General features: G+C 52.2%; 5 protein-coding genes across 5 annotated transcripts; 3 read left to right on the forward strand and 2 right to left on the reverse strand.

The window, feature by feature from the left end:
- Positions 1-1,039: 1,039 nt before the first annotated feature.
- On the reverse strand, positions 1,040-2,318 carry An18g03550 (uncharacterized protein; the record flags this gene model as incomplete). The annotated part of the gene is made up of 4 exons (XM_001398777.1): positions 1,040-1,696; positions 1,745-1,831; positions 1,879-2,021; positions 2,087-2,318. 4 exons carry the CDS (start codon positions 2,316-2,318, stop codon positions 1,040-1,042), a joined length of 1,119 nt encoding a protein of 372 aa, XP_001398814.1.
- Positions 2,319-2,825: 507 nt separating this feature from the next.
- An18g03560 (uncharacterized protein) lies at positions 2,826-5,321 on the forward strand (the record flags this gene model as incomplete). The annotated part of the gene is made up of 11 exons (XM_059745723.1): positions 2,826-2,874; positions 2,954-2,985; positions 3,084-3,103; positions 3,355-3,634; positions 3,719-3,761; positions 3,885-4,142; positions 4,359-4,540; positions 4,634-4,693; positions 4,778-4,864; positions 4,982-5,085; positions 5,162-5,321. 11 exons carry the CDS (start codon positions 2,826-2,828, stop codon positions 5,319-5,321), a joined length of 1,275 nt encoding a protein of 424 aa, XP_059605670.1.
- A 1,237-nt stretch (positions 5,322-6,558) lies between these two features.
- Positions 6,559-9,506, forward strand: bgl1 (beta-glucosidase bgl1-Aspergillus niger; the record flags this gene model as incomplete). Its single annotated transcript, XM_001398779.3, has 7 exons — positions 6,559-6,615; positions 6,712-6,854; positions 6,906-6,950; positions 7,005-7,057; positions 7,109-8,300; positions 8,363-9,221; positions 9,273-9,506. 7 exons carry the CDS (start codon positions 6,559-6,561, stop codon positions 9,504-9,506), a joined length of 2,583 nt encoding a protein of 860 aa, XP_001398816.1.
- Positions 9,507-9,871: 365 nt separating this feature from the next.
- On the forward strand, positions 9,872-10,897 carry An18g03580 (uncharacterized protein; the record flags this gene model as incomplete). The annotated part of the gene is made up of 2 exons (XM_059745724.1): positions 9,872-10,595; positions 10,770-10,897. 2 exons carry the CDS (start codon positions 9,872-9,874, stop codon positions 10,895-10,897), a joined length of 852 nt encoding a protein of 283 aa, XP_059605671.1.
- Positions 10,898-11,021: 124 nt separating this feature from the next.
- An18g03590 (uncharacterized protein) lies at positions 11,022-12,242 on the reverse strand (the record flags this gene model as incomplete). The annotated part of the gene is made up of 2 exons (XM_001398781.3): positions 11,022-11,308; positions 11,393-12,242. The coding sequence occupies 2 exons, from the start codon at positions 12,240-12,242 to the stop codon at positions 11,022-11,024; spliced, it is 1,137 nt and encodes a 378-aa protein (XP_001398818.3).
- Between the last annotated feature and the right edge of the window lie 103 nt (positions 12,243-12,345).

Here is a 12,345-nt window from a genome sequence, read left to right on the forward strand (position 1 = left end):
AAGCGGCTACGGTTTGCTGCAGAAGCAGATGGCGCAGAAGACTCACTGAAGAACCTCCAGGACCAGTGCTAGGTTTCCCCACAAAAGCCCACCATCTTGGGCAGCTTACAGTTACATTTTAGTTGTTTCGAATTGCCGGTTTGCGGGAAAGATTACTTTGGTTGAGCACTGACCATGCTCCCACCCAGTAAGAGATGGAGACCAATAAGCACCAAAAGGTTGAAGCTCACCAAACATGCCTATGCTGATCAACACAAGTTGCTAACTTGTCTATGAAGGATCTCGATAGACTTGCTCGTATCCGAGAAAATCAACGGAATAGTCGCGCTAGAAAACAACAGCACACCCGCGAGCTAGAACAGAAGTTGGCTGCTTTGCAAGAACAAGCGCGTCGTAAAGATGTGGACCATAGAATGGCGGTGCAGAAGCTTGAGGCGGAGAACAGGAAGTTGAAATACCTTCTGACTCGCTCGGGCTTGACGTCGGAGCTATTAGAACGCTATCTGCAAACTGATGAGCCAGCGTTAACTGAAAAAGTCGCCATTCCGAAGCTTCGTTCGACGAAAACACCGTGCAAGTCTCAAGCCAGTCCAGTCAGTCTACCAAAGGCGAGGAATGCTGCTACCAGTGCACTGCAATCAAATGAGCTGGGGATACCTAGTCCGGGACAAAGCTGTGATCTTGCTACAATGCCTCCTTCGGGAACCGTGCAAGGGGCCCCAGACCTTGAAGTGCCCGTCCGAGACCAATCCGTCTGTGGTTGTGGCCCGGGCGAAGCCGTGGAGTCCTGGCCAAGCAATGGAGATGTTTTGAACACCACACTTTGTGCTATTGCGGATGAATTGATTGATCAGTACAATACACGTGGAGTGGAGTTGTCAGAGATCCGTAGGAAACTCTGGGCCGGTTTCTCCAAAGGACTCACTACAGAGGAGGGGTGCAGAGTGCAAAATCATATACTATTTCAGGTTCTGGACGAGATAAGCAATAGCTGATGTCTCTTGTTTTGTGGTGGTATTTTACATAGGCTTCAAGATGGCTAAGGGGTCCACTTCTGTCTTCTTGCAACCCACTTGACCACATATACTAATCCTAGAAGCACCGGGACCTCAATGAGGGGCCCAACCGTTGCAGCTAAAGCCTGGTCACTGTCTACGCCAAACGTTGCTATTGCGACCGCGATAGCGAGTTCAAAGTTGTTGCTGGCAGCAGTGAAACTTTGCGTGCAAGACAACCTGTACCCGAAACCGCAGCGCCTTGTTACGGCAAGAGTGACACCAAAAATAACAGCAAAGTAGACAACCAAAGGAGCCGCCACCCGGATAACAGATACGATCTGGTGGACCACATGTTGCCCCTGCGATGCAAATAGAACCAAGATGGTGAAAAGCAGGCCGATCAGGGACAGTGGGCTGATCCATTTCAGGAAATGCTTATCATACCACTCCCTGCTGATCAGGAACCTGAGACAGAGACGAGTGACGATGGCTGCTCCCAAGGGGATACCAAGGAATACACCGACGCTTTTTGCAGCCAGCGAATAGTCGATTGTTAGACCGTGGTTCGCTCCACCAATGACGCGGATGAAAAAAGTCGCGAGGGGTGCAAAGAGGACCATTTGCAAGATCGAGTTAATGGCTACCAAAATCGCGCAGTATTCTCCATCACCTCCTGCTAGTCCTGTCCAGACAAGGACCTATGCTCGTCAGCGTGTTACACTACTCCCAGGCAGGGTATGGCATACCATAGCAATACATCGAGCGATACCCACAAGGATCAGGCCCTCTCGAAGACCTCTTTCGTCAGGGAGAAAGGCCCAGGCCAAACCAAGCTACTTCAAATTAGCCTACTATCGCCCACGGTGTGACACCGACCTACCATGAAAAATGGAGCTATAATCCAATTGACGACGATGCTGAATCCGACCTGGACCCAGAGTCCTTTCTCCCGGAATGATCGATGGAGCGTCTCAAACCTCACTTTACACAGGATGGGATACATCATGACCAAGAGACCGATAGCTAAAATGCTGTTGGTATACACCCTTTCATTTTCAATTTCAAGCATTGAGCGGACAACAACGTACCAATAGGCACAGAAACGCCTACAAACTTCCCTCTCTCCAGCGCTTTGCTCGTATTAGGAACAAAGTTCCCTAAAATGATACCGACCGCCATGGCAAGGAAGATCCAGACCGCAAGGAAGCGATCTAGTATAGCCAATTGCTGAAAAGCAGATGTTGGGCCTTGTTCGGAATCATCATGTTGACTCTCACTGCACGCCTCTACATCGGGGTGGTCCTTCTCTTCGTGCGCCATCTTGCGAAGTATTCTTTCGACAATATAATCAGATGCTCGAGCGTAGAATGAGGGAGCATTCCATGGCCCTGGCTTTTGGATGCCATACACCGGAACGTCAAAATGAGCAGCCAATCAGAATCGAGCAGTGACATACTGCAAATCACGTGATACACAGAGCCCAAGGTCTACCAAGTATATCTAAATAATGTCAATTAGGATCAAGTATGACATGAAAGCATTGATAATAGTAGTCTAGCGATCTCCCTAATCCTCCAGTATTAGTAACAGTATAGAAATCTGTTCCCCCAAAGAATGTTGATATCGAGTACTACTACCCGCACCGATACGGAAAGCCGTGCTCGACATCGACTAGTACACTACTTGTAAACTAGGTTGCAGGAGCTCTTTAACACATTCTCGAAGTAAATATGTGGTAAATAGATGAAACATCTAGTATCCCTTAGCATCATTGATATTTTGACCCTACACTTAGCCCGGATACTTGTTGCCGTAGAACCAATATACATGGAGCAGAAGCGGAAAGAACTCCAGGAAGAAAGAAGTAATCCAGCAGGTAAGATTCGGGCCCAACCGATCCGATGATCCGAAGCGCAGCATCTAGTAGATTTAGTCCTACAGTAGAGGGGATTGAGCACCGTGGAGGATTGGGAAAGGCATAGGCATGGTACATTAGTAGTAGTTACATGTCTGCATGGTAACGTCATAGTTGACAGGGAAGGAGACAAAGAAAGAAGTAAAAACTTTTTGTAGGTTATCCAACAGGCAGACATAAAATTTAAGAGGTATAGTTTTTCTAGTCTAGATCTAGTCTCACACCCCCAGATTCATTATTCTGACTGCCTAGTGCACTTCGCTCGGACCCTTTACTAAATGTTTAACTCGCCGATGAATATCCGGAGTCCATGACTCCGTCGTTGGGAGCGTTGGTACACGATTTCATCCTGAACTTTCGGGATAAAGTTCGTATTTCATTCTAGACTACACTGCACTTGGCACCTGCCAGTCGTACGGGTAATCATCGGTAGAAAAACAGGCTCTTACGGGTTCACCATGTGGATGCCGTTCGGGTTCATCCGTTGATGAGCCTTGGTGAGCTGCTACACGTCCCGGGGTTGTCACGGTTGTGGCTGGAGGTGGAGGCCCTCAGACCCGGGATACACCCCACATGGGGAAGAATTAAAATTGCAAAGGGTAACTCGGGTAACTATGTACCGTGTAATGAGGTACCTTCTACCGGGATTAGATTGATTAGTATGCAGTTGGAAATGCCCAGGCTTTATTTCCAATGCATGTACGAGGGCATTGCGCTGCTTGTAAGCATCTAGTGGGTGAGACGCTTTACCTGGACCGGCTATAAAGCAGTGACAAGGGTACGGTTGTTTCTCATCCTTCCGTAGAATCCGGTTACTTGGCCCGGGGGCATTCGGGTCGATGTAGCTGGTTTTGCTTCCCGTCTGGAGGCTTTCGGCGTCAAGATGCTTTTTGAATATCGGCATGCCTAGCAGCAAACAGGATGTCAGGCGGAAAGATGCCGTTGCTTGTTACTTTTGGGTGTGAGACCAGGAGCGCGGATGATGCGGGGGTGGGAGGCTCGAGTCGTAGCCAGCCAAATCTTGGCGACGACGCCTGGACAGATCAGGACTGAGCTCGGAAGACTAGGCAAGACAAGCGATAGGCAAATATTGCATGTAGGGCTCGACAGGGGCCGGAATCGGAGAATTCTGCAGTCCAAAGTCGAAGACTGGACCCCATCCTCAATCATGCAATACCGTATACCCACAAGCAATACTGGGTCTTGGTTACTTTTCGCACAAAGGCGACGTTTGGTAAGCAAAAGAAAAGAAAAGAAACGACTCAGTCTCCACACATAACCCGTGATCGAGAGTGCTAGTTAGTTGTCCGTGACGGAAACAAGACTTGAATCGAGTTTGATTCCCGAATCCTCAGGGTACTAGACTAGTCTACTAGTTAGTGAGTACCCCACGGAGAGATTCCCCACATCTCCAACTAACCCCCAATGGCCTGCCTCTGCATGAGCGCATGCGGCACCTGACCGAGAGCAGCCACCCTCCGAGAAGTTTCTACGAAAACGATGCTTTTCTCGTGGCCCGGTCAAGCGTCATGGTTCAATGTCACTGGACTGCCATGTGGTCGGCAATGTCCGCTCTACCGGCGATGCGTGGACGATCAACAGTTCGGACTTTGTCCGACAACTCACTGTGTGTGAGCAGTAGATGTTCTTTGACTAGGACCTAGATAACTTACCCACAGTCGTGCAAGAAGTTTCTCATCTTCATAGGATATTTGACAAGGCCATCATAATTTCGCAGTGGCGCTCCATCACCGTCAGCAGCACCTTAGCCGAAAGTGGGGTAATTCTTCCCCCCAGGCTAACCGCTAATTTGGATAAATGATGAGCGGCTTTCGTGTTTAGGCGACACCGAGGATAGTCGGAGTCAAGTCTGACGCCCGAGTACGGTGCCAGTGAGGGACATCCCGTTCTTCTCCCGACGGGATCTCATCCGCGTTGTAGGAAGAAGGAGGTGGTTACCTCATCTTATTCAGCTCTGAAGTGGGGCATTTCTCCCATAGTAGCTCGTGTTCACTGACCGAAATTAAGAGATTCCAGTGGGAGGAGGACTGCATTGTTTAGTGAGTAGGAGGTATGGGCTGACCCTTGCGGCCGGCCGTTGGGTCGACGTAAGGTGCCTTGGAGCCATGTCGGTACGATGACATTTGTTGTGCTCAGAATCTCTGCTTGGCGGTGTCTGCTTGTCTGACATGTTGCCAGGCACCTGTTTAAACCAACTGGTTGTGCAATCGGTCTGACCGCTGGGCAGCTACTGGGAGAAGAGGGAAGGGAAATGCGGGGAATGCTGGGGTGATGAGTGGAAGAAGACGGGATTACACGGTGGATACACACACTGTGACGGTAAGACGCCCAGCCGGATTCGGACCAACAATGGGCTTGACGGCACGGATCCATGGGAGACTGGCTAGTGGTAGTACTAAGGAGTAGTACTTAGTTGAGAACTAATTCCTCCAATGACGAAAGACCCGGCAAAAGTGCCTCCTGCTTCATGCTCAATTTCCCCATGCGCCATAGGTATTTTGCTCTGCCACAGGCACGTCTAAGCAGAAGCTAAATGCGCCGCGGGATTCGCTCTGTGTGGAGTATTGTTTGGCTTGTCCACCTGCTGTATCGAGAGTTGGCCGGAATGAGCCAGACTTGCAGGGCGATGAACTGCTAGACTGGTGTCTCACTGAAGAATGTAAAAGTTGATCTGATACATCTTCCAAATCAGACATACATCAACAAGGATGTACTTGAGAAAGCCAAAGATCATACTTCACTATGAGTGAGTTTAAAAAACTACTATGCGGTATTGACGTAAACCTGGATAGTGCAGGTAACGATGCCGGTTTACCCACAGCTGCAGGGACTGGACGAGGTACTGTGTAACGTAATTACCGGGGCGACCCCTGGCCAAACTAGTGAACTAAATCAACTTCCCCGAATGGTTTTTCCCTCCCCCCAGCTTTTCGTATTCTCCCAGTCTCCAAGACGGTCAAGACCATTTCCAGCTCGGTCACTATTATTGATTGCACTAGGAATGGTCAAAGGAAGCGGGGCTCCAGACTTGTCCAGCGTGGACCAAGGACGCTGTTCCCCATGTTGCGCTGGTCCATAGGCTAGGAATAATCCTTACCCCGGTCAAAATGGACCTCACCTGACCCTCCGACCTCTTTTGCCAACCGATGTAGAGTTTGTGCATGGCTCTGCCGGCCCGAATGCATCATTGCTCGAGCTCCTTCCAGCTCTCCGACAGTGCCTTGCTTGTCTAATTTCCGGCTCCTCCAGGGCCGGTCGACTGGTTTGTTCCACCCAGTCTCCCAATCGGGACATCCCACGTCGATCAGCATACCGGACCAAACATCCATCGCCCATGCGTAGCGTGTCTCTCTTTGACACTGCATGCGGGACTGTGAATTGCATGAGTGGGTAGCTTTGCGGAGACAGCTGCTCTGGCATACATCATCGTCGGCGTTCCTCTTTTTGCATGCCCGTGGCGTACAGCCAATTTGTGGCGCTCAAACTATTTAATATGGCCTGGCTCCCCTTTCTCTCGCTCTTTTCGTTTCCGTCTTTTCCAAACCTCCAGTCTCTCCATTGGATAGGTGTTGCACAGTTGCTCACCTGGTTTGTTTTGCTCCCTTTTTGGGCGACTCTGCAAACATGAGGTTCACTTCGATCGAGGCGGTGGCTCTGACTGCCGTCTCGCTGGCCAGCGCTGTACGTGCCGTCACTTCCTTTGTCGTGTGAATTGCAATTGCGCTCGATTGGATTCACTTCTTTGTTTCGTCACCACTAACAATTGTCTATTCAAAGGATGAATTGGCCTACTCCCCGCCGTATTACCCCTCCCCTTGGGCCAATGGCCAGGGTGACTGGGCGGAAGCATACCAGCGCGCTGTTGATATCGTCTCGCAGATGACATTGGCTGAGAAGGTCAATTTGACTACGGGAACTGGGTAAGGCTCAGTGGCACAAACGATGTGTATGCTCCTGCTAACGACCTCCAGATGGGAATTGGAATTATGTGTTGGTCAGACTGGAGGTGTTCCCCGGTAAGTTTGTGAAGATTGTCAAAACAGGGAGCATCTACTGATATATGGTGACAGATTGGGAATTCCGGGAATGTGTGCACAGGATAGCCCTCTGGGTGTTCGTGACTGTAAGCAACTCGGTGTTTTTAGGCTTTGATGCTCTTGCTGACACAGCGTAGCCGACTACAACTCTGCGTTCCCTGCCGGTGTCAACGTGGCCGCAACCTGGGACAAGAATCTGGCTTACCTTCGTGGCCAGGCTATGGGTCAGGAGTTTAGTGACAAGGGTGCTGATATCCAATTGGGTCCAGCTGCCGGCCCTCTCGGTAGAAGTCCCGACGGCGGTCGTAACTGGGAGGGCTTCTCCCCCGACCCGGCCCTCAGTGGTGTGCTCTTTGCAGAGACAATCAAGGGTATTCAGGATGCTGGTGTGGTTGCAACGGCTAAGCACTACATCGCCTACGAGCAGGAGCATTTCCGTCAGGCGCCTGAAGCTCAAGGCTACGGATTCAATATTACCGAGAGTGGAAGCGCGAACCTCGACGATAAGACTATGCATGAGCTGTACCTCTGGCCCTTCGCGGATGCCATCCGTGCAGGTGCCGGTGCTGTGATGTGCTCGTACAACCAGATCAACAACAGCTATGGCTGCCAAAACAGCTACACTCTGAACAAGCTGCTCAAGGCTGAGCTGGGTTTCCAGGGCTTTGTCATGAGTGATTGGGCGGCTCACCATGCCGGTGTGAGTGGTGCTTTGGCGGGATTGGACATGTCTATGCCGGGAGACGTCGATTACGACAGTGGCACGTCTTACTGGGGTACCAACTTGACCATCAGTGTGCTCAACGGGACGGTGCCCCAATGGCGTGTTGATGACATGGCTGTCCGCATCATGGCCGCCTACTACAAGGTCGGCCGTGACCGTCTGTGGACTCCTCCCAACTTCAGCTCATGGACCAGAGATGAATACGGCTTCAAGTACTACTATGTCTCGGAGGGACCGTATGAGAAGGTCAACCAGTTCGTGAACGTGCAACGCAACCATAGCGAGTTGATCCGCCGTATTGGAGCAGACAGCACGGTGCTCCTCAAGAACGATGGCGCTCTTCCCTTGACTGGAAAGGAGCGCTTGGTCGCCCTTATCGGAGAAGATGCGGGTTCCAATCCTTATGGTGCCAACGGCTGCAGTGACCGTGGGTGCGACAATGGAACATTGGCGATGGGCTGGGGAAGTGGCACTGCCAACTTTCCCTACTTGGTGACCCCCGAGCAGGCCATCTCGAACGAGGTGCTCAAGAACAAGAATGGCGTATTCACTGCGACCGATAACTGGGCTATTGATCAGATTGAGGCGCTTGCTAAGACCGCCAGGTAAGAAGATCTCGGGCTCTTTCTTTTTCCTTATTGTGCAATGAATGCTGACAACATGGTAGTGTCTCTCTTGTCTTTGTCAACGCCGACTCTGGTGAGGGTTATATCAATGTCGACGGAAACCTGGGTGACCGCAGGAACCTGACCCTGTGGAGGAACGGCGACAATGTGATCAAGGCTGCTGCTAGCAACTGCAACAACACGATCGTTATTATTCACTCTGTCGGCCCAGTCTTGGTTAACGAGTGGTACGACAACCCCAATGTTACCGCTATTCTCTGGGGTGGTCTTCCCGGTCAGGAGTCTGGCAACTCCCTCGCCGACGTGCTCTACGGCCGTGTCAACCCCGGTGCCAAGTCGCCCTTCACCTGGGGCAAGACTCGTGAGGCCTACCAAGATTACTTGTACACCGAGCCCAACAACGGCAACGGAGCGCCCCAGGAAGACTTCGTCGAGGGCGTCTTCATTGACTACCGCGGATTTGACAAGCGCAACGAGACTCCTATCTATGAGTTCGGCTATGGTCTGAGCTACACCACCTTCAACTACTCGAACCTTCAGGTGGAGGTTCTGAGCGCCCCTGCGTACGAGCCTGCTTCGGGCGAGACTGAGGCAGCGCCGACTTTCGGAGAGGTCGGAAATGCGTCGGATTACCTCTACCCCGATGGACTGCAGAGAATCACCAAGTTCATCTACCCCTGGCTCAACAGTACCGATCTTGAGGCGTCTTCTGGGGATGCTAGCTATGGGCAGGATGCCTCAGACTATCTTCCCGAGGGAGCCACCGATGGCTCTGCGCAACCGATCCTGCCTGCCGGTGGTGGTGCTGGCGGCAACCCTCGCCTGTACGACGAGCTCATCCGCGTGTCGGTGACTATCAAGAACACCGGCAAGGTTGCGGGTGATGAAGTTCCTCAACTGGTAAGTAGACAGCAAATTCGAACGAAGTCGGACAAAGCTAATAAATCGCAGTATGTTTCTCTTGGCGGCCCTAACGAACCCAAGATCGTGCTGCGTCAATTCGAGCGTATCACGCTGCAGCCGTCGAAAGAGACGCAGTGGAGCACAACTCTGACGCGCCGTGACCTTGCGAACTGGAATGTTGAGACGCAGGACTGGGAGATTACGTCGTATCCCAAGATGGTGTTTGCCGGAAGCTCCTCGCGGAAGCTGCCGCTCCGGGCGTCTCTGCCTACTGTTCACTAATCAGCTCTTTAAATAAGGCATACCATTGTGACGGTGGTATATGAATAATGATTTTATGCCACTAGCGAGACCACTGTAGATGTGAAATAAGTATTGCGTAGTAGCGTATAGAGTGATGATAGGCGATGCAGACCCATGCAATGGTAGGATAGAGTGGCGCTGGTTGGGGCGGAAACCAAGCGACGTCATCCGCTGCCGACTTCGCCAGTCTTTCTTCTTTTCCTCTTCAGCCTTCTTCCTCCGCTTCATTCAGCGACCATTGCCAATTGCGCTCTACAACAGCCGATTACTATAATACTCTACACCCCCTTTACCATAAACACTACAACGAAATAAATTACACCAGCCCCAACAGACGAGCAATCATGCCCTCGCCCGACCCTCCTGCCCCAGCGATACGACCCTTCCAACCACCCATCACGGCGCTCCTCATCTACCCAGCGACCCTAATCGTGGGCTCACTCTTCTCAGTCCTCTCTCCCACCGCGCAAGGCACGCGCGATGACGGTTCCAGCACCCTCCACCCACACGCCGAGCCCCTAGCCCCGTCCATCGCGTCGGACCTCAACCTCTCCTTCCCTCCGCCGCGCCGCGTCAACTACTTCGCCCGCAAAGACAACATCTTCAACCTATACTTTGTCAAAGTCGGCTGGCTCTGGACCACCGCCGCCCTCGCTTTTATCCTACTCTCCCAGCCCGCCTACACCCTCGCCGCCAGCCACCGCGCCCGACGCACTGGCCAGGCCGTCCTCCGCTACGTCCTCGCCACAACAGTATGGTACCTCACGACGCAATGGTTCTTTGGCCCGCCGATTATTGACCGCAGCTTTGTGCTGACGGGTGGGAAATGTGAGCAGGCGGTGCCGCTAGCGGAGAACGAGCCTGCCGCGGCAGATGTCAAGACGCTGCTTACGGCTGCGGCGTGTAAACATGCTGGTGGGGCGTGGAAGGGTGGTCATGATGTTAGTGGGCATGTATTTTTGTTGGTGTTGGCGACGTCGTTGGTTGTGTTTGAGTTGGTGGGTGGTAGTCATGGATGGGGGAAGGGAGGTGGTGTAAATGTGAATGGGTCGGCGGAGAAGGAGGAGAGTGAGGAGGTGGATATGGTGAGGGTTTGGTCTGGGCGGTTTGCTTGGGCGGTTGCTGGGCTGGGGTGGTGGATGTTGTTGATGACGGGGATTTGGTTCCATACGTGGTTTGAGAAGGTATGTTACTGTCTGATTGGGAGTGGAGTGATAATGATGATGATGCTAATGATTGCAGTTGACGGGGCTGTTGATTGCCCTCGGCACGGTTTATACGATTTACATCCTGCCTCGACGGGTCTTGCCATGGAGGAATGTGGTAGGATTGCCGGGTGTCTGAGTATACATGATATGATTATGGCATGATAGATGGTGTAGAGTATAGTACACGATGAATACATTTCTTACCTTAATACACATTAAGCACCGGCGGTATGACAGGCTCATTGTCGAAGAAGCCCCGACAGAAAGCTACTCATTAGCCAAATCACTACCTCAGAATATGAATGGTGAACTCACCTCCCGGAATCAACGCCGACGCATACATCACCTGCGTGATAGGCCTCAAATCTTCAATATCATCCTCCTCCTCACCCGCCATATACGGCGCCCAGAAATCCACAATTTGATCCGCATACACCTTCAGATCAACCGCGGTATCCTTCTCGGCCTGCTGCTCCGCAACACAGCGAATCCCCATCGCAGCACCGAATTCCCTAAACGCCAACCGATACCGCGGATCACGCTGGAGATAGCGCTTATTCTCAAACAAATCATCTACACCTCGTCAGCCAACATCCGCACCAGAAAAAGAATAGAATAAGAAGAAGAAAGAGGCAGAGAAAAAAAAGAAAAACATACAAACCCTCTCAACCGCCCTCCCCAACAACTCCCCCGCCCACTCCTCCTCCCCATCCCCAGTTTCCACCAAATGCGCCGTCCAAAGCCCCATCCCCAAATCCAACAAATCGTCACTAACCCTCTGCCTTCCCTTCCGTCTCATCACCCTCCTATAATCCTCAATCTCCTCCTCCAACACCCCCTTATCCCCCCCATTTGCAATCTCATAAGCCCTCACAACCCGAAACACCACAAACCCATCAACATGGTCCAAATTCCCCTCACTTCCCACCAACACCCTCTGCAACTCCGTATCCATCTTCCATACCATCCTATCCAGTCTCCTTCCATCAACTCCGCTGATGAAGAACCTCGGATGTATAGCTCTTCCTAATTCAACAGCTAAAGCATTCCACTTCCCCTCCCCACTCGCCACACTCATCCGGTTCAGCGCGAACATCCATAGCGTCAGGTAATGGTGGTACTGCCCGTCGCAGTCTCGCCCGCTGGCGGAGGGTTTGCCGATGCGGAGGCCGCCGGACAATGGGTGGGAGGGGGATGCTCCGGGGAGGTATTGGTGGGGAGGGTTGCGCGTGCGCCCGAGGGTGTTGTGCACGGATTCGATGAGTCGGGAGGCGAGGGTTAGGTAGTGCGTTGGGGATGGAGGGGAGGGGTGGATGCGGTGTAATGTGAGGAAGTTTAGGACCCCGATGGCGTCCGTCCAGAGGTAGCGGCCTAAATGCCCGCCGGAGTTGGGGGGTGGGGTCCAGGTTTGGGGGGTGGAGGTGGTGGTTATGAGGGGGCCGTAGAGGGTGGTTTGGGCACGGAGGAAGAGAGAGAGGGTTTGGGGGGAGGGTTGGGGAGGGGGCATGGTGGTGGTTATGGTTGTATAGATGGGATGGTGTTGAGGTTAGTATAGTATGGGTGTGGATGTAGGTAGGGCTGGAAGGATGGTGGTGTGGATGGATGAGGTA

Source organism: Aspergillus niger (genome assembly GCF_000002855.4).
Source record: "Aspergillus niger supercontig An18".
Lineage (NCBI taxonomy): Eukaryota > Fungi > Ascomycota > Eurotiomycetes > Eurotiales > Aspergillaceae > Aspergillus > Aspergillus niger.